The sequence below is a fragment of the Vulpes vulpes genome, chromosome 9 (assembly GCF_048418805.1).
Source record: "Vulpes vulpes isolate BD-2025 chromosome 9, VulVul3, whole genome shotgun sequence".
In the NCBI taxonomy this organism is placed as follows: Eukaryota; Metazoa; Chordata; class Mammalia; order Carnivora; family Canidae; genus Vulpes; species Vulpes vulpes.
Genome location: NC_132788.1, coordinates 45,823,282 through 45,845,548, shown reverse-complemented (window position 1 = coordinate 45,845,548; position 22,267 = coordinate 45,823,282). Strand labels below are relative to the sequence as shown.

The window sequence follows — 22,267 nt, the reverse complement described above, 5'->3', positions numbered from 1 at the left end:
GTTAGGATTTGAATTGCAATGCACTCAAAATAGTTTAGTTGTGATAGGGAGAATTCAAGACTATTTCAAAGTTTCTCTTTCAATTAATTAATATTTCTTAACCATTGTATATGAAAACATGAAGAAGGTACAATGATCCTATGTGTATTATTTAGATTCCTTTAATAAAAGCATTTAGACTCATTCAATCTTACTGGTTATTTTTTATACCTAAAGCCAGTCTTATCTTTTTCTCATTATAATAGTAGAGATCCTACTACCTTATCTCTTGACTATCATAAAAATGCAAATATTTTTAAATGTTGGATTTATTATACACAACAATATTCTGAAATAAGGGGACTCCAAGAATTCCTACAATAAAGTGATTAGAGGAATTTGAATTTTAATCTATTTAACTCCAACTGTATCATTTCCATTATAACCCTTTTATCAACATTGGGATAGTATTTCACTCCTAAGTACAAACTTAGCAGAGGATAGTTTCAAATTCCTTAAAGTATATCAGCTGCTATGGTATTCTTATAAATACTTTATGTTGGCTTAAGGCTTGAGAATAAATGGGTTATTTTTCTCCATTTGCAAAGAAATAGATTCTTTTAAAATTTTAGTTCACATATATGGAAGTACCAGTGGCATTCTAGTTACTTTTACTGAAATTGGTCTTTTGATACCACAGCTCTTTTTTGTTGGACACTATTTCAGTGACTTATATTATACTAGTAAAAAGTGATTGTCATTGATGCACATGGCTAAAAGACTCTTTGTTTCATATTACAGAGCCTTGAATATCTGTATTTTTAAACTCCTGTGGTACTAAAGTTACATGGTAGAACCACAGTAACAACCACGTATCCTCCAAATAATTTATCATTTCAGAATTTCAAGGGTTATACATTCCAAGAAGCCCTCACACATTTAACTCCATCTTCACCAAACCCAATCCTCTCCATAGTGAATGGGACTCATGGGCCTATGAGGAGACCTAACAGTATTCAGCATACTTGTCACTTGTGGATGTGGCACAATGATAATTAGCATGAAAGAGAAATAGACTGATGGTGGTTTTTATAACAGATAATACAGAAAATAAATAAATCAGCTAATTTGGCCACCAAATGAACTTGGAAAGTTTTCATGTTGAAGAGACATGGTAAATAAATAGATCAATGTGAAGATAGATGGGAGGAATGACTTAGTATTTTAGCTGTGATTTAGTACTGCAAACTAGTATTCCCACTTGTTTACTAAATAGTTTAATGTTCTTGGAAAATCCTTCTCACTTCTTTATCAAGATGGAGATTGCCCAAGGTATTAATAAAACCCAAGCTCAGACTGTGGTGGAGGGTGAGGTACTCATTGTCACAATGATAGCTGCAACTCTCTTGGCTGATAGTGAAAATGAAATGCGGGCTGAGTATTGTCTTATAGACAGACTTCAAGAAAACTGCCATTATTCACAGAACATACTGCACATTTATTTAGTCTTCATGGAAAGGAAATAAGACTGCATGTTTTTGGTTATGTCGGGGCATCCAGCACATAACATCAGCAACATACATTTGAGCCTGAAGTAGCACACTAGATCAGTTTTCCTAGGACAGAAATTAGATTAATAATTTTGGAAATTTAAAGGTATCAGAATGATGGGACTCATCTGAAGTAGTTCTAATTAAGCTAAGCATATTTTTTATAGTTCTCAAAACTTATAAGGAAAGCCAAGGTCTATTTTTCTTGGCATAAAAGGATAACCGCAAAGGAAGTCTGGTGTGAAAATAAGCCCAAACAGATTTCTCTTAGAAAACATCTGTTTCTTATATATCTGAGGTTTAATTGAGAAAAATGACACTTGTAGGTTAATAACAACAAAGTAGAATAGATTATCACGTAACCAAAATTTATCCTGAAATGAGGCTATGGAGTTAAAAAAATCAAAGATACAGTAGAATTTGAAATGTGCCAATTGATATTGAAACAAAATGGTTCACATGCCTTCTTTATTTGAAAACAATCAATATATAGAAGCTTTATTATCTTCAGGAGGCAGCATTATGAAATTTAAAAGCATTCTTCTGTATGTACCACTATCCTAGGTATTGCACAGAGAGTGAACAAACGTGGGAGCTCTTTGGCTGCTTAACACTTAAAACCTTATTATATGTGCCTGGGCATACAGATGATGCAGACAAAGTAATTAATATGACACAAGTGTCTGATGTGAATAAATGCTTGAATAATAATATTCATATCATGTATAAGAAGAAAAGAGGGCAGCCCGGGTGGCTTGGTGGCTTAGCGCCGCCTTTGGCCCGGGGCGTGATCCTGGGGCCCCGGGATTGAGTCCCTTCCTGCGTTGAAGCCTGCTTCTTCTTCTGCCTGTGTCTCTGCCTCTCTCTCTCTCTCTCTCTTATGAATAAATGAATAAATCTTTAAAAAAAAAGAAAGGAAATTATATAATTAAGTAGGTTGATGTGTTAGGGAGAGATTTAGATATTAAAAATATTAAAAATGAAACCAAAGGAAGTTTCTACCATGAAGATATTTGAGGAACTGACCAATTATTCTAAATAGCTTAATAAAATAATAATTATTATTATTGTAATATTAGTAGGAATTATAAGCCCTGTTTTGGAGGGAGGTGTATTTACTATGGTATTTTAATTTCTTATGTTAAAACTTGCTTCAGAGACATTTATCCAGGATGCCTGGGTGGCTCAGTGGTTAAGTATCGGCTTTTGGCTCAGGCTCAGGGCGTGATCCTGGAGTCCTGGGATGGAGTCCCAGCATCGGGCTCCCTACATGGAGCCTGTTTCTCCCTCTGCCTGTCTCTGCCTTTCTCTGTCTGTGTCTCTCATGAATACATAAATAAAATCTTTTTTTTTTAAAAAAAGACATTAATCCTTGTCTGAAATAAATGATAAAACATATTAAATGTAGAAAGATAGTTAGCTCAAGAGGAAAATTGATTTAAACCATCCATTATAGGAAAAGGGTAGAAGACCAGGAATAATGCAAAACAATTCAAGACCATAACCTCCTACTGGCTTTACTCAAAGGTAATGTATACACAGCAAAGATTTCTGTCCTGTTTAGAAGATGAGGAAATTGAGGCACAGATATTTAAATATTTTACTCAAAACTGTAAGAAAGGAAGTGTAATCCACATAAAGAAAGTGTTGGAAGTTTTTCAGTCTTTTATCTTTAGGTCATGCTGCCCTTATAAATGTGTATCATTTATTGTTGAGGGCTTCTTAAATAGTATTGTATATAGAGGAGCTCATATTATTTGATAGCATTTCCATAACAATTCTCTAATGTAAGACAGAAGTGCTTTCTTACAAAATTTTAAGTGATATCAAAGAAAACCTGATGTGATGGAATTCTGAATGTTTTTTTAAATGGTTGGTACAATTACAAGGGTGGATTAAATTGGGAAATAAGCCTTTATTCTCACATGTTTTGTACTCTCTGAACAGTTTTTATGGTCTACACAGGCTGAACTAGAAATATCTGGCATAGCTACACACGGAAGACAAACTCTCAGTGAGGTCCAGAACTAAAGGAAGTGTAGGCAGGAAATAGAGAGTCACTGAGTCATGTCATGGGAATGTATGGCTAGTGAGCTTTGATAACATTTAGCTAAACCACACTGTTGATTTTGGAAGATTTGTCGTGGGAACCCTAAGTAGAGTCCTTACCCTTTTGGGGTGCATTTATTTTTAAGTTTCCTACTGTGTTTAAGTGGTTTAGGCTAGTTCTTTCTTTTTCTGGTGTGGCAGCAAAGAAAACCTTGAAATGGTAACCTCTATAGAGTATGACACATAAGCTCTCTGTTTGGCAGTTGTCCTAAGTGGCCAACTAGTTACCCTTAATTTGCTAACTATAGGGGAAAAAATCCCAAGTCTTCCATTTCATTCAAAAAGCTATTTTGCTGAAGCCTCCATTCAATTTTACTGGGATTACAATTCTATCAGCCAATCTTCTTGACCACTGTTCTATCTTCAGCCCTCTTCTCCCTGGTAGTAGACAGTGACCCGATGTAATGTGTCAAAAACTAAACTGAAAAAGTGAGTGCAGAGTCCAGGGGGAAGTATAGCAAGGGAAACTTAAACTCTAATGATTCTCTTTATAAGCCCTTTTTATGTCTTCTGACACTTACCTCCATCAGGGCTGTCACTACTGAAGTCCCTGTACTTCTTTCCAAGTATAAGTTCATTCATTCAATATATCAAATATATATGGGAGTCATACTAAATGCCAGGTACTGTTCTAGGGCTAGAGAGTCAACAGTGTAAAAAAAAAAAAAAAAAAAAACCCAAAAAACAAAAAACCTCTACCCTCCTTGTATTTATGCTAGTGAGGTAAGAAAATAATAAAGTCAAGTAAAATGTATGCTGAATGGCAATGAGTGCACTGAGGGAAATAAAGAAAAAAATCAAGAAAGGAGGATAGAGAGTAGTGTGGATAGTTTGCAGTTTTGGATCGAGTGTTTTTGGTTAATGTTACACTGAAAAGGTAGCATTTGAGTCAATATGGGAAGGAAGTGTCTGCAGTGTTTCTAACACTAAGGACTTAGCATTCTTGAAAGAATTGTAGCTTTCTGTCCCAGATGTAAAGGAATCTTTGAAGTGAGCAGTTAATCCTGGTAGTCTGATATTCTGATGAACATAGCATCCCCAAAGTAGTTTTGTCTTTTTGGGTTTACTTCTGTCTGCTGAGGAACCTATACCAATTCATTCAGGGTCTCAGGGGCAGGCCATCCATGTGGCACCAACCAGATAATTCTCTCACAGCCCTCTTCCACTGAGCCCCACCCTTTAGGACTGTGAATGCAGCCAACTACTGGCCAGTTTCTGTGAATGTGATAGAAATTCCCAAGTTTTGCGGGCTAAGGAGGTAAGAGGCTGAGTAAATACTAGATTTGGATTTTCTTGATCCTTAGGATGTACAGAGTTCCTAGGTACTTCCCACACCCACGTACCACCCAGTTTCCCCAATTTTTTTTCAAGAAGTTTCCCTTTTATTAACATCCTGCTTTAGTGTAGAACACTTGTTGCAACTGATGAAGCAATATTGATACATTATTATTAACTAAGGCCATCATTTACATTAGGATTCACCCTTTATGTGGTTCAGTTTAGGAGTTTTGACAAATGTATAATCAACTTTACTGATCATATGACATTTTATCTGTGTGACATTGTATTCTGGGACTTTGTGGGAGGATGGGAGGAGTATTAAGTGTAGTGGATCAGGCCCTAGACAATAGCTCTGCTTTGTAATGAATTGTGTGGGTGTCTGAGAGTTGGTTCCAGAGGAACATTTTGCTTGAAGAGATGGATTATGTTTTGTAAAGGTCAGATGATCATGGTAGACTTTTTAGGTATCCTACCCCACTGACACACTAAATGCTGATAGTCTCTGGGAGATATGACATACTTTTAAGTGCCTATGTCCCTCAGGATCACAAAACTTTAACAGAAGAAGAAAACCCCAGAAAATGTATGTAATAAGAGATACTGCACAGAATGTATTCAGCATTTGATTGACCTTGAGCAAGTTAATCTGAGACTCAGGCTTCTCATTGTAAAGAGTCGTAATGATAGTTAACTCAGCATCAATGAGATAAACTCCATGAAGTACTGAGATAAAGTAGACACTCAGTGAGTGTTAACTATAATATACTATTCAACTCTCAGCATTTCCCTACCTGAGACAGTTCTTGCCTAGTACAATGGTTTTTAAATTTTATTCCTCAGAAATCTTGAGCTCCTGATTGCATTGTGTGAAGTGTAATGGAGAGACAAAATGGGTTGGACTCCAAATTCCCATTTTTTTTAACTGATATATTGGGTTGCAATATACTGATAAAGTTTACAAATCACTTTTCTATGAGAAGTTGCTTTTAGACAATGATCCTTTATTGTATTTTATAAAGTCTACAACATAGTGGGCCTAGGTTCTTTGCATAGCTTAGACTCTCCTCTTAAATTTCCAAGATACAACTTTAGCATTGAACTGCAACTAACAGATCACTGATTCATATATCATATACTTCATACTCTTTGGAATTTTTGCTGAATCCTTTCATGGTATTTAAAAAAGCAAATCTAATCAAAGCAGAACACTTACAAATTTCTCCAGATTAGAGTATGTCCTCTTAATAAATTATTAGGATTTCTCCCAACTAATCCTCAGATCTTAAGGCAATCGAATGCCTAATGTTCCAGATTTCAAATTAATGTTCCCTAAGTTGACTGAGCCCTCTCTCATTCATTTATCCAAAAATATATGTTGAGTGCCTACTGTGGTGCCAGACACCAGGAATACAATGGAGGAATGTTTTTCCATTTTACATCTGGCATTTTTCCAAGATCTGTTCTCTTTTCACCAGTTGCATTCAGCTTAGAACTTTCATATTAATCTTTAACTCCAAACAGCATGCCTATCCACTACTGACAAAAATCTCCATAATGTTATAAGTATGTCACATGGCCAGGAGGCATAGCTAATACCTACCAGCATCCTCCAATGTATGACTTAAAATGATTTTCCCAGAGCAAATGAACATGTGGAATTCCATAAAACACAACAAAAAACACAAACTTTGGAAATAAGTCAAACTATTGCCATTAAAGTCAATTTTAATTAGAATCAAGTTATAATTTATATAGCAGATAAAATTATTTTCATGATTATTTAAAAATTATTTGAATGTTTAAAACAGTATGTTTAGTGGGCAATATTGTTATTTTATGTAGCTTCCATTCCTTGCTTAACATGAAGTTCTTTCTTAATGTTATTGATCCATTTGATTTTTTTTCTTTTCAGCAATGTTCTGAACTTAAAAATTATTTTTATCCCCCAAATAGAAGAAATATGATAGGTTTTTAGTTTGATAATTTGCTGAGATTCCTCATATGATAATGAAAACTAGCAAAGTAGGCAGAGATGAATAAAAGAGAAGTTGAAGTGTTTAGCCCCATGACCCATGGCTGTTTCTTAAGTTTTTAAATGCAAAGTCACCATTGTTCAGATTAATAAAATTAGCACATTCAATTCTGGTCCTAGAAGAAGCTGAATAAGTAAATTACATGGTACTTTCAACTAACTTATAATTTAAATACTTTAAAAAGAAAATATGAAGGGAAGTTTTAATAGAGAAATTGTTTTCAGATGTCTACATTCATCCCATTTTTTTCTTAATTGGTTGTAGTTGAAACAGATAAAAGTAACATTTCTATAAATCATTTGTTAGAAATTGGTCAGAGAAAGAAAATTAAAAATAATATGATGTCTTCTCAACTTTTATTATAAATAAGTGTACAAATATCTGAATATAACCCACTAAATTAATTTTTAGTTTGGTTTACCAAGAGATAACTTTCTATAATACTCAGAAAGAATCATAATGAATTATCTTATGGAAGTTTTAACAGAAAACAAAAGCATAACAGTTAACTGACTACATATGGATTATATAACTTATGTTTATTTTTCTAAATTGAGGCTTGATTTTTTTATTAGATTTCTAACCAGTTGATTAATAATTGATCAGAAGAAGAAAATGAGCAATAAAATTTGATGGCTTTGGTGGGGAAAGGCAAGTGATTAATTGAAAGGAAGATCTTCTAGGTTAAAGAGTGTAACAGTATTGCACCAGACCACAGTTGTTAACACTTGTGAGCAAGGAAGGCTTATAAAAGTGCCCAAAATAGGAGCTTTCTAGTGATCTGAGTATACCAGCATCTCATGAAACCCCTCATGAGGTGCTCACCCTCCACTCCAGCGGCTTGGGAATTTCTCTGCCCCTTTTAGAGCATTTACCCAATGTCAATCTTCTGAAACTTGAATCCTTTTTTCCTTTCTATGGATAATTTAAAATATATCATTCTTACCTTCATTTATAAGGCATGTGGCCAAGATAACTTTATAGATTTTTAACATTTGAATTATTTTCCATGTATATATATGTAATAATAATTGTGAAAATTGGACTAACTAGAGCCCAGGAACTTTGAAAAAGCAAATCTATTGTATATATAACTGTAATACAGAAACAAAATCAACAACAACAACTATAGTTGACCTTTGACAATTATGGGGGTTGGAGCACAGATTCCCTGCAAAAATCCATGTATAACTTTCAACTCCCCCCAAAACTTAACTACTAATAGCCTACTGTTGACCAGAAGCTTTACCAATGACATAAACAGTCAATTAGCACATATTTTGTATGTTATATGTATCCTACATTGTATTTTTCTGATAAAGTAAGCTAGAGAAAAGAAAATGTTACTAGGAAAAGCTTCCAACTAAGCAGATGCTGGTCTTCTGGGTCCTACCGTAACCCTTTTGTATTTGTTGCCTGGCAACTGTATTTATACTGCAAAACCCATTCACCTTCTATTAGTAACCCTAGAGGTCACTTTTGGGGTCCTTGGGTCCAAATCCCAAGAAATGATTCCAATGTTCTTTTTTCCCTAGGGCTGCTTTAGGTCAGGATTGATCTTAAAATGGGGGTGAAATCACTGAGGAACTCTTTGATCATGATTTATAAGTAGGGCAGTCAAGAGTTCATAATAAATGGTTTTCATCAGCAGCAGTGTCAATTCTATATTTTCTGTATTCTACATTTTAATATTTCCAGTTCACCAAATATACCTGATGATGAATTCATCCTATTTTAGCTAATCTAACTCTATTTCCTCCTTTCATCTCTGCATGGACCTCCATTTTTGCCCTGAAGTAATTTGAAATGGGAAGGTTTAAGATATTTCGACTACTGGTAATAATGAATATACCTTATATTTGTATAGACATCCATACAATTAAAAGTGATTGCATATTCATTACCTCATTTGACCTCATTTAAAGTGAATAATGGGCACTCTGTGTCTTTGGAAGACCAATTTCTGAGCTCTTTTACAGCAAATTCGTGAGAGTCAGCCATTTCTACAACACCCTCATACAGGATAAGAAACTTTCTAGGGCTGGAAATTGCTTTATAATCTATATTGTTCTTCTTTTAAAATTTCAATCCTTATTTCTTTTACAATGAATTTATGTCAATAAAGCATTATTTTAATGTTTTAATGTTTCAGGACCAAATATTGTGGGTATGCATATGGACATAATTTTCTAATTTCCTGGATCATTTTTTTGAAAGTCAGAAATATTTTAAAAGCAACATGTTTTATTTTTTAAACTGGTCTCACTTGAAAGGATTTTATAAGATCATGAACCATTTCACTTTTGTAATTAAAAAATGTCTTTGAATTTCAGAAGAACTAAACAGTAGTAAAATTATTAGTCATCTGGCTTATTTTTGACATTCATTTAATTTAAGGCAATCTAAATCTATTTCCACTAATTGCATTTGCACTTTCCCAAGTAAGAGTTTGGAGAAAATGCTCTTAGGTTTAGTTTATAAATCTGTCAATAATAATTGACTTTAGGTAATAGAAATAAGTATGTGAATTTGCCCATTCTCCACTTCCTATATTCAGATACTTACTTAGTTTGCTTGTCTCAAGTACCAGCTAGTAGTCTTTAAGGTTATGAATAGTAAAAAGAGAGAAAGCCAGAGTTGGAGGAAAAATTCTCCTTAAACTGATTTTTTGAGGTCTAGGTGATCTAAGACTTTGAAATTGAAGATAAATTGGGATGTTGAAGTATTATCTTATGAGGCTACATGAACTTTCTTTTTCATTTTTCCTTCCGCAGCTACCACCCTATACTTGCAAATGACTATATCCTAGTTAGTTGTGAAATACTGAACTTACCATATAGGACTTCTTTTTCAATAATTTTATGCTTATGTAACTCTAAAACACTGATAATAACCTCTCTACAGGTTAATGTCTCATTTCATTTTCCCAAGAAAAATCATATACTTCATATAGAGCCATCATTTGTAGTTATTTTTAAACAGCATGAGTTATGGACAAAATTGATTATCAATTATTTTCAAGGCCTAATATTCTCCTTTTTTGTTTTTCTCTGATTCCTCACTTATTTATTAGGCCCAGGCACTCAATATGTTTGTCATATTTTAATTTTAATTGTCTTCTGAGGCTACCTGGTCTGGACCGGACAGTCTTAGGAGATCTACAGCTGTTCTAGATTTTCATCCATAAAACTCATTCCCAAAATTTGATGTTAAAAATTCCTTAGGCAGTTCTGTTGATTCTGTGTCATCAGAGAGCCCTCTAACTAACTCCGAAAGACTTAACAACCTTGACTCACTTCTGAATCCTGTGACTGTTTTGCCAGAGAAGAGCCCTTGGGGCAGTTCTTTTTAATTTTTTTTTTTTATTATTTATTTATTTTATGATAGTTACAGAGAGAGAGAGAGAGAGAGGCAGAGACACAGGCAGAGGGAGAAGCAGGCTCCATGCACCGGGAGCCCGACGTGGGACTCGATCCAGGGTCTCCCGGATCGCACCCTGGGCCAAAGGTGGGCGCCAAACCGCCTTGGGGCAGTTCTATATGGAAATGCCTTCTGAAGGCTTTATCTAATCCTAATCCAGACCCTAATCAGGATGGCAGTCAAGGGTGTCCCTGAATCAATTATATATACCCTTTGGCCATCGTATTGCCTCCCTTATGATTTGTTCTTCCCATCTGCTCAATTAAAAAAACAAGAAGAAAATTAAAAAATACATACTAGTCTGAGAATTTTTGTCTAAAACCTTTCTTTGTTAGATTATGGCTAAACTTCAAACTTCAAACTGGATTCTACTTTCATTTTACCTATTTGGTATACCAAACAAAGGAACAATTAAAAATATGAAGCCTTCCTTAATCAAATCTCCATAAATTTTCCACACTTATCACATTAAAAGATGCATTTAAATAAAATATTACTGTTATCTTTGATAATTATCAACATTTATTATGTTTATTTTAAAACTTCAACCAATTGTATGTTATTAATAATTGTAAAAACCTAGAAGAAATTTTACATTTAGATTCATATCACCATAAGAAAATTTTTAAAAATTAAGAATCTATATGTATATACTTATTTTGTTGCAGAAATATGAATAGGTGGTCAGTAAAATGCTTCTTATTAATGTCTTTTTAAATTAGGATATTGGGATATGTAGGTGGAATAGATTTCATGAAGAAAAAAATACTATGATATTTCCAACTGTTGGATGTTTTTTATATTTTATTATGAAAATTTCTAAATACATAAAAGATTATAGGGAAGAGTAACAAGGAACCCTTATGTACCCATTACCTAGTTTCCATAGTTATCAACTCATGCCAATCTTGTTTCATCTGTACTCCCAACCACATCTCCCCTACCTATATTATTTTGAAGCAAATTCTAATTGTTATGTCGATCTGTCAGTAAATATTTTAGCATTTATCTCTAAACAAGAAGGACTTTAAAAAATAATAACCACAAATCAGTATTACACCTAAAATTACCAGTAAGTTGTAGCATCATAAAATATCCAGTCAGTGCTTATATTTCCAAGTCAGCTTTAAAAAAAAAGAAAAGATCCAAATAAATCCATACATCAGAAATGGTTATCTGACTCTTAAGTCTCTGCATGTATGGGTTCTGTCTTTCCCTTTCTCTCAATTTTTTTTTTTTCAAATTTTTTGTTGAAGAAATTGAGTGTGTGTTCTGTAGAGTTTCATACAAACTGGGCTTGGATGATTGCTTTTAACATAATTTCTTTGTTCTTTGTATTTTCTGTGAATTGATAGTTGAATCTAGAGGTATAAATAGACTATAGTACTATATTTTTTGGCAAGATTACCTCATAGATGACATTGTCTTCTTCTGTTAAGAAGCACCTAATATCTGTGTATCTCTCTCTTTTTTTTTGTGATGTTAGCAACAGGAGCTGTCAAATGTCTAGTTCTATTATTTCATTAGGAGTTGAAATGGGAATGTACAGAATTAGTATATTGTAGTCATTCTCTTTTTATTAACTTTCTCGCATCTACTATTTGGTTATGTCTTGGTACAATTCACATAGGAAAGGCAAGATTAATGTTTGGTGCTTTTTTTTTAATTTATCACTTTCCAAAATAATGATTTGCCTACCATCATTCTCCAATGGTGAGCTATTTGTTAATGTTTTTAGGTCACTAAGAACTCATGAATTTAAACATACTTGATATGCTTTCATCTCCTGCTATTAACATGATTTTTTCCCTCTCCATTCTTTGTCTTTGGTCAGTGTGAGCTTCTTTGGGTTGGCTTCGGATTCATTTGACATGACCTTAGTAATTTTTGATTGCTTCCTTGCTTTCTCAGGTGTGACAAGACCCTTCAGCCTCATCATAAACATTTTCTGCTCTAGACTTGAAATCAGCCATTTCCCCCAAGGAGTTCTCTTTTCATTTACTCCAAATGGAACTTGGAAGTTACAGTTTGAATTCTCACTGCTACTAAGCAAAGTCATTGTGTCTAAACCTTTTCATTGGCTAGATGAAAGAAATATAGATGTGTGTGCGAATGTATTTTTAATACAAAATAATTGTGAGTTCATATTCATGATTTCAACTTAAATTCAGTACTACAACATTTGTACTTCCCTGTTTTGATTTTATATCTGTGTTCTCCTTTCTCACAGCAAGAACTCTCAAACAAACAAACAAAAACCTGGGAATGACAAAATGTCATAAAACTACTCATTTGTTTTGTTCTAAAATAGAGACCATAAGAGTTTCAGATGAATACCAGTACCAGCACTACTAATATAAGCATTGGAAATGGTTAGTATTCATTTATAAAAATGAATATATAAATTTGTTTGTATTTTTATAAATTACTGCAAGTAGTTCCTTTCTGTACAGTTACATTACCAACTGGATAAATATTTAGTTTCATTTAGTTCATTTTATTTCTTCATTTGAATGAATTTCTTTTTAAAACTTTAATATTCTATAATTCTGTGGTTCTAAACTTGAATATGTAGTGTCTTAGTTTCTATCCTTATTCCTTCTACTCTAATTGTTTCCTTCTTCAATAGCTAATCATTTAAGACAAATTATAGACTATACTTCTGTTAGCTTAAAATTGTATATGTATATATAATATACATGCAAACATATGCAATATATACTCATACATTAAATATATACAATATGCAAATTGTCCTTTATTTTTCTTTTTTAAATTTTATTTTATTTTATTATTATTTTTTAAATTAAATATTTTATTTATTTATTCATGAGAGACACAGAGAGAGGCAGAGACATAGGCAGAAGGAGGAGAAGCAAGCTCCATACAAGAAGCCCGATGTGGGACTTGATCTGGAACCCTGGGATTACACCCTGAGATGAAGGCAGACACTCAACCACTGAGCCACCCAGGCGTCCCTCTTAGTATACTCTTAATGTGCATTTATCTTATTATGAACAAGGCTGATCATCTCATATGGTTAAAAGCATCATGAGCCACTTTTTCTGTGAATCATATGTTCATTTCTGTAGCCCTTTTTTTTTAGAGTTCTTGGGTTTTTCTCCACTTTTAGAAGCTCTTTATTCGAATATTAACCCATTGAAAGTGACATATCACAATTTTTTTTTCCAGTTTGTCATTTGACCTTATGTTTTACTTCATTTTTTAAAGTGGGTGATGTTGGAAACCAAATGGTTGTGGAATTTCAATTCCCTTGAACATATGGAAAAATTGGTATCATAGTTTTATTATAAAATAAAATATTTACAATATACCCAGACGATGTTCACTGCTATTTAAATATATATTGAAAAAAATTGGATACCAACTTTGAAAAGTTAGAAGCTATTTTAGAAGGTCCCTGAGGAACAGTATTATAAGGTATTAGGTCCTCATCAGTAATTTCGGTAGTTTGGCATCTATAAAACAGCCTGTGCAGGAAAGATAATCTGTCTGACTTTATAGTCTGATAGGTTGAAGTCCAAACTCTGCTAGTTGGGACAGGTTATGAAATCTATTTGATCCTCAGTTTCATCATATGTAATATATGGAGACAATAATATACCTTCCACATGGGGTCCTTATGAAGATTAAGTGATAATGTCAATATGTCTAAAATAAAGTAAACCATAAATATTTTCACAATGCTTAAGTTGTTAATGAAATGCAGGTATAATTTGCCTTAGCAAGCCATCAGTTGCCTAGGATCAAATTATTTCCTCTGATTTTCCTGCTTTCTTTCTGATAGCAAACCACCTGCCTCCCCCACCAAAAAGTTATTACATGCTGGTATGATGATATTTGTCATGCCAGTCATTTATTTAGTAATATGCCTCTATGGATATTAAGTATATCAGGCACTATGCTAGGTATAGAGATTCAAAGATGAGACATAATCCCCACCCTTAAGTTACTATTTGTGAAATAAGAGATGCAAGTAAAAACGCAGTCTGTGCTGTGCTAATTTTGCTATGACAGAGGTATATATGCATTGGTGCTGGAGTACAGAGCTCTTAATTCAACTTAAGATAGTCAAAGAATGTTTCTCAATCAGATTATAACAAGGTAAAATACAAAGAGCAAATAGAAGTTAGCTAGATTATGAGGATATTCTAGAAAGAGGAAACAGGATGGGCAAATATTCAAGAGTGAAAGAGCCTGGAAGCTGGTGTTCCATCGATGTGGCATGTAAGTGATGGGAGATGGGCCTAGAGATGAAGATGGGAGCCAGACATGGAGGAAGGAGCTGGCACTGCCAAAGAACTGGAATTTGTACTGAAGTGTTGTTAGCAATGAAGTGTTATCATTAGCCTTGTGTTTGTCCAGAGATCACTTTGGCTGCATCATTAGGAGTTCAGGAAAGAAAACCACACACATGGCTTTCATGGTCATTCATTCATTCATTCGATTGTCCAGCTATTACTTACTGAGGTCCTACATATTTAGGCCTATGCTAGTCACTGTGCAATAACAATACAAACCTTAACTAAGGCACTGACAATATGAATCAAGAATGTTTGGTCAGTAGAGGACAGGGAGGGATTGAGTGAGGGAGGAGGTATAGAAAAAAGTCTGGCTTATGTGTCTAGATTGATTACTTTTGAGGAGAAATTTACCTGGTCCACTTTTTAAAACTTTTTCATGAAGTGTCACATGCACTTTAATAAAAATATACATTGAGTGTGTCCACCTTGACGCTTACATGCTTTTGTACACCTTGATATAATTCAGTATACCCATATAATCAGCATCTAGATCGTGAAATAGAATATCACCAGTTCTCCTTTATATTTCTTCTAGTTACCAACATTTCCCAATTTCTAATAACCTTAGTTTTTTGTTATTTTTTGTGTTTTTGTTCTTTAAATCAGTACAGTATGTACTCCTTTGTGTCGACTTCTTTCACTCAACATTATTTTTATGAGGCTGACCTAAATTGTGTGAAGTGTAGCTCATTCATCCTGTTTGCTATATAGTATCCCATTGTGTGAATATACAATGACTTATTTATCCCTTTGATTGTATATGGGTATCTGTAATTTCTAACGGGTGGCTCTTACAAGAGCTTTGGTGCACATTTGGGTGCATTGGGTCCATCTAGAATGGAATTTTTGTAGGAATGGACATATAGATGTTTAGTTTTGATAGATCCTGCCAAATAGTTTCTGCTTGTGGTTGTACTAGTTGTACTTGTACCTTTCACCAGAATACGTTTGCTGTTGTCAGTCTTTTTAGTCATTCTGCGTAAAGGTATCAAACTGTGATTTTAATTTCATTTCCTTGCTGACCAACATTAATTTTGTATGTGTGTTGGTCATTTGTATATATATCCTCCTTTGTGTCTCTTCAATGATTTTCTTCATTTTTAAAAAAGATTTTATTTATTTATTCATGAGAGACACAGAGAGAGAGAGAGAGGCAGAGATATAGACAGAGAGAGAAGCAGGCTCTATGCAGGGAGCCCAAAGTGGGACTCGATCCCAGGATTCCAGGATCATGCCCTGGGCCAAAGGTTGATGCTTAACCGCTGAGCCACCCAGGTGTCCCATTGTTCATTTTTTTAAATTGTGAATAATTTTTCACATATATATTAATAAAGTGTGCGTCCGTATCTTCTCTCACTCCATGATTTTTCATTCTTGATGTCTTTTGATAGCAGAAGTTTAAAATTTTAATATAGTCCAATTTATCAATTTTTTATTCTTTTACACTGAATGTCCTTTGTGCTGTTTAAGAAAACTTTGATTTCTTCAAGACCATGAATGTATTCTACATTTTCCTCTAAAGTCTTTATTATTTTACTTTTCACATATATATCTGAAATCCATTGGAAATAGTTCTCTGTGTGTCTATTTTTTTCAATTTCTAAAAATATTTTGTACTTCTTCACACTGGAGAGAGTCTATTTATTTATTTATATCAGCTGAAGGTAGGGCTCATACCTGAGTGGGATAATGTGATTAAAGAGAGAAGAGAAAGTGTTACCTGTCACTACAAGGAGAACGTGGCAGGTTTAAGGCTTTTTTGTATTCCATCACTCCAATGAATGCTGCTCCAACAGCCCCATCCAAAGTGTTTTCTTTCTTGAAATTTGACAGCAGTTATTGTCTATACCAGAGCTTCCCAATGTTTTCACATTGAAGCATTTAGGGAAAAGAGAAGTTATTTTCTCCAGCATTTTGGAGTATATTAATGAGACTTCTCATAGCTAAAAGTAATGAATTGGGGCTTTTGCTACCCCAAAACCATGAGGTGGTTGCAGGGGCCATGGAGATCCAGATTTAATACATCTGTAACCCATTCATGGCACACTTGTTAGAAGGCTCTGCTTTATACCTTTAATTTCAAGTTTATTTACCTTTTATGTAATAAACTGTCATATAATGAATTGTTTAGTGCTTCTTAAATTTTAGCATTCATTGTAACGACCTGAAGGGCTTATTTAAAATTTAGATACTTGAGCTCCATCCTCAGAGATTTTGATTCAGAAGGTAATTAAGACATGGAGGTTTTGCTAAGGATATATCTTTCCAGCAAGTTCGCAATGATGTGATGCTACTGGTTCATGGACCACAATTTGTAGGCAGTGCCTACACCTTGTAACTCTCAGCACAGTGCCTTTGTGCATCATTGGCTTTCGATATTCTTTGATTGTTGGCTATGTGAACAAGTCAATGAAGGATGAAAAAATAGCTCTTTTATTTATCCTTAAGGATTTAATGTAAATATCCACTCTTCTATGAAACGGCCTCTTACCCTTCCAGGCAGATTTAACCTCCTTTTTCTCCATTTATTATTGCTAAAACTTACACATATATCTATTGGTATGCTTATTAGCACATTCTATTGTAATTATGTCTAAAAATATGTATTGTAGAGTCAGACAAATATGGCTTCACATGTGGACTCTGACACTAGCTCTGTAAAATTGAGCACATTAATTAATAGTTCTGGTATTAGTTCCTTGTTTTTAAAATGTGGATGACATTACCTATTCTTTGTATTACGTAAGGGTCCATTGTAGGGCCTTAATCAGTTATAGTGTTCTTTACATTCAGGACACCAGCACATCTCCCTGAGGCAGGATGCTATTCTGTACCTAGCACATGGCACACATCTAATAAATGATGAATCAACAAGCCATCCTGCAAGTCCAAGGACACCTATGAATCTTATGTATCTTTGTCCTAATTTTTTTAAAAAATCCTATAGTTTCATTTTAGTGTATTTTTATGGAGAAATCACCCATGGATAGAGTCCCTGAGGTCAAGCCAGATCCTTTCAAAGAATAGTTGCCTGAGTTTTGAGTTGTTTGGCCCCTCCAGATACTTTGAGCAACAAAGAAGCACAAGTTACATAGCAGGATTAGTATATGTCAGTAGTTCTCAACTGGGTCATTTTGCTCCCTGCCCTCCACCCCTCTACAGGATGACTGATAATATTTGAAGACATTTTGGGTTGTTAAAAGTTGGAGTGGAATGGTGGGGAGGAGATACTATTGGCATCTAGTTGGTAAAGACCATGGTGCTGCTAAACATATGTAGGACAGCTCCATACCCCACCACCACTAAATGAGAATGAATTTTCCAGCCCTAAATGTCAATAGTGTCAAGATTGAGAAATTCTGGCATATGTTTTTCTTTTTTGAATTTTGGAAAAATAATTACAAACTGATGACAAGCTCTAAATTAAAAAGACATGTTATGAAAAGTAAATTTAAAAAGCTGGCTAAGGGATCCCTGGGTGGCGCAGCGGTTTGGCGCCTGCCTTCAGCCCAGGGCGTGATCCTGGAGACCAGGGATCGAATCCCACGTCAGGCTCCCGGTGCATGGAGCCTGCTTCTCCCTCTGCCTGTGTCTCTGCTTCTTTCTCTCTCTGTCTCCCATGAATAAATAAATAAAATATTAAAAAAAAAGCTAGCTAAATCCACACTCTTGGGGAGATTACATATAGAAAAGAAAGGCACCATCTGTTTTATAATATGATGAAAAACAAGGTGAGTATACTATGTAACTTCATTTGCCATGACTTTATTTTCGGAATGAGTTCATATACATAAATATTGCATCTTCCTCTAAATAATTTGCTTTATATAAAGAATTTATAATGAAAGAATTTTTTTCTGTATAATTAGCTTCATTTCCTATTTCAGCTATCTAGAGAATAGTAAATTTTCTACTAGTAAAGACTACAAGTGTCTCTAATGCTGCCTGGCTTATTTATACTGCAAAGATTTGTGTTCATTTTGAAAGGATCCTTCAATATTCCTCAGGAAGGTCACTTTGTTTTGCTTTAAAAAATGAAAATATGTTTGTCTGCTTTGCAGATAGGCATACAATCAGTTGGTCACATGGCTTTTTTCCCCAAGGAGCCAAAAAAAGAAGGGAGCCTAATGCAACTGAATGGTGAATGTATCCACTCTGGTAATCAATTACTTCTGAAACACAGCCATGCACATGGTATATTTTAGAATGGAAGGAGCCCTCTGAGGGAATATTAAGTATTCCTTTCCATTCTGATAGAACTTGCTTTGCAAATCCAGAAAATAAAAACGAATTGAGAGTTTATTTAAATTGATCTGTGTGCTTGGAAGCTAAGGAAGAAATATTGTGACTCAGCCATCTCTGTAACGCATTCACAGGAATTGGGCGCTGCTGCTCTGCACGGCCAGTTTCTATTTTTGCATCATGCAGAAAGATCTTTGTAGCATATCTCTACAAGCAGATCTCTTCCTCTTTCTGTATGACTAGATGGTGAGGGCAATTTCATATTCTTTGTCTTTTCCTGTAAAAAATAAAAAAAGCATTTGGCTAAAAATCATATGCATAATTAAGATTAAGTGACTTTTTAAAAACAGAATAGCTAGTGTCTTATGAACATAATCTCCCCTCATTCTCACCTTTCTTGGAAAGGATTCTTTGGGATTTTTGTGGTCAGGTGACTAGAGTCTTACTTCTGTCTCTATCATTAGCTCATTATATAAGATTAGGCTAATCTTAAACCACCTGTCTGAATTTCCTCTTACATAAAGTGGAATAATAATGCATGCTTTTGCTATCTTACAGATCGTTGTGTGCAACTAATACCTTTATTATTTTCCTATCCCCTCTGCTCTGATGTTACCTCTTTGTCCATTCATGTACCCAGTGTCTTTGGAAGTACCTGGTAAACATTGTTCCTTAAATATTTGTTGAATGAAACATAAATTATTTCAGTTTTTATAATTCCTATCAATAACCATGGTGAGGGGGATTCTATGTGAACTAGACTTTCAGTTATTCAATAAGCCAAAATATTGAAATATCTCTCAAATAGGTCCAAATACAGAGAAACTATGACACCTCAGCTTTGATCCTTAAAATTATTGTTCATTTATTATTGGTGAGGAGGGTCATATAGTATTGACTAAACAGTGGACCTTGGAATCAGGCAGTCCTGGGTTTAATACTAGTTCTGAAACTTACTTGTGACAGTGCACAAGTTTCTTGAACTATATAAACTCCAATTTTGTTTTCTGTAAGAGAGGAATAATAATAATGTATTCCTTGTAGTATTCTGAGGATTAAATGAGGGTAATTTATATAAAGTGCTTATCACAATGCCTGACATAGATTAGGATATGCTAGGCTGTGGTAACAAATAGATGCCCCAAGTAAATAATGACTCAACGTATTAGTTTGAGGCATATATTTTTGGTTAGCAGGTGGTTCATCTGTAAGATTAGAAAGGGAAGAGTAGAGAAGGCCTTGGCAAGGAAACTACCATATCACTTCTGCTCTTATTCTGTTGTTAAGAATTACTCATATAATTCTTATATGAGTAAGAATATAAGAGAGGAAGGAACTATTACAAGGAAAGTCAATGGATTAATTGAATTGAAGTAGCAATAAGAGATCAAAGCTAAAGACAAAAATGTTTCAAATGCATATAGAGATATTAGTGTCTTTAGTATAAATTAGGCATGAAAGAAGCTAAGTAAAATAGAGAAAATTCTGAATTGGGATTTAGAATATTGAATTAGATGTCCAGAAGCATATCTACTTGAGAGAGTCTTTCAAGAATTTGGAGATGGAGGATTACAGCTGGAGTGGAGAGTTCAGGTAAGTGATAATAGCTTCTTTGGAAGTCATTCACATAGAACCAATGGTTATATCCTAGTGACTGAATACAGTTACTAAAAAAAATATTCCACCATTTTAACTTCCCTTATTTCTAGCACCCTTGCCACTAGCTTTGCATAAGAGCAAAAAGTCAATGACTCATTAGAATTTTCCAAAAAATGACTAGAGTATAAAGACCTTAGTGACCAGCAGTTCAGAAACACCCTTAGATCAGTCCCAGGGATTAAGAAGATAAAAACATTCAGACATAGTGTCAAAAATATTTACCATCTATAAAATAGAGATAATAAAAGCAACTACCTCATTACTGTTGTGAAGTTTAAAATAAATGGTACCAGCGAGTCGGATGGCTCAGTCAGTTAAGTGTCCAACTCTTGGTTTTGGCTCAGGTAATGATCTCAGAGTTGTGGGATCAAGCCCAGTGTTGGACTCTATGCTCAGTGAGGAGTCTGCTTAGGTTTCTCTCTCCTTCTGCTCCTCCCTACCCCATACACATGCATGCTTTCTCTCTCTCTGAAATAAATAAATAAAATCTTTTAAAAAATGAAATAGATGGGTACAATAAAGTGTCTAAGTACTTGGATATGGTAAGTTCTCCTGTCCTACTTATCTACCTGCAAATGGCTTTATTATTATTATACCCTTAGCCTGAATACACAACCCCAAAACATCCAATCTGTGTCAGATTTAATCAGTACCCTCATTTTGCCATGAGAATAGAGTCCTTGTACTGCACTTGTATCACTCAACTTCAACATCAAGTTTTGATATGGGTCCTTCCAGTTTTCTACAGAAGAGCAAACTTTCAGGAGATTTCTCTTCTGTTTAGTGTGCTCATGGAAAATGAAAAGATCTGCTACCCCAGCCATACATTAGTTTTATCCTTAGGAAAATTTTTACATTTGTTCTTGCTTTTATGTACATCAAGGGTCAGGAAGAAATGCCAAGTATGTGTTTCTCTTTTGGATTGTCTTAAATTTGTATTTAGGACTTTAAAATACTTTTGAGTTCACAGAAGCCTTTTGGTTCCTAGAGTACTTTACATTTATGCCACATTTTCTTCTTTGAAAGCAATTTAGAAATACCAAATAATGATATAATACTATGCTACTCTGGATTAGTTGGCTTGTTTGTTGGAATTTTCTTTATAGTTACTGTTTTCATGGAGATATTTTCATTTAAGTTCTATCCGGCTTTTAAATTTTTATATGATGTTAGCATACAAGTACATTAAACCTTGGTGAGCTATAATAAAGTATAAATAAATAGTAAGCACATTCATTTCAGGGTGTAATGTTGAGGCTCTAAGTCTAAAAATACTTTATTTGCTTGCTAGAAGTATAGGCGAATTTTATTGTTATGCTTTATTCTAATTTTTTCCCTTAATGTCTCTGTATTAACATAACAACTGACAGGAATCTGGTTATGGCAGTGCCAGGTTATATACTTCCATATTTCCTTAGGAAAGATAATATGTCTTATATAGAGTAGTTGGCAGGTTTTTTTCTCAACCAGGCTGGAACATGTCTATGGTGTAGTACATATCATTTCTTCTGGTAGGCCAGTTGGTCTGTTGCAGGCAAGATTCTTTAAGTTCCATCCTGAATGCAATGGGAACCTATTGTGGGGAGGAATGTTATCTGATGTATATATATATTTTAAGATTATTTTGCAGGGAGTGAATGATAGGAATACAAAAATGGAAGCAAGAGGA

The 22,267-nt window shown here is 34.3% G+C and overlaps 1 protein-coding gene across 3 annotated transcripts in view; it reads left to right on the top strand.

The window, feature by feature from the left end:
* Positions 1 to 22,267, top strand: part of STARD13 (StAR related lipid transfer domain containing 13) — a 519,929-nt gene that overhangs the window by 163,263 nt on the left and 334,399 nt on the right. The window contains exon 3 of one of the 3 annotated variants that reach the window (XM_072719984.1): positions 12,603 to 12,744. The exons of the other annotated variants lie outside the window; for them this stretch is intronic. Coding sequence (XP_072576085.1) covers positions 12,742 to 12,744 — 3 coding nt within the window. The 5' untranslated portion in view covers positions 12,603 to 12,741. The remainder of the gene's footprint in view (positions 1 to 12,602; positions 12,745 to 22,267) is intronic. 3 annotated transcript variants of the gene reach the window in all.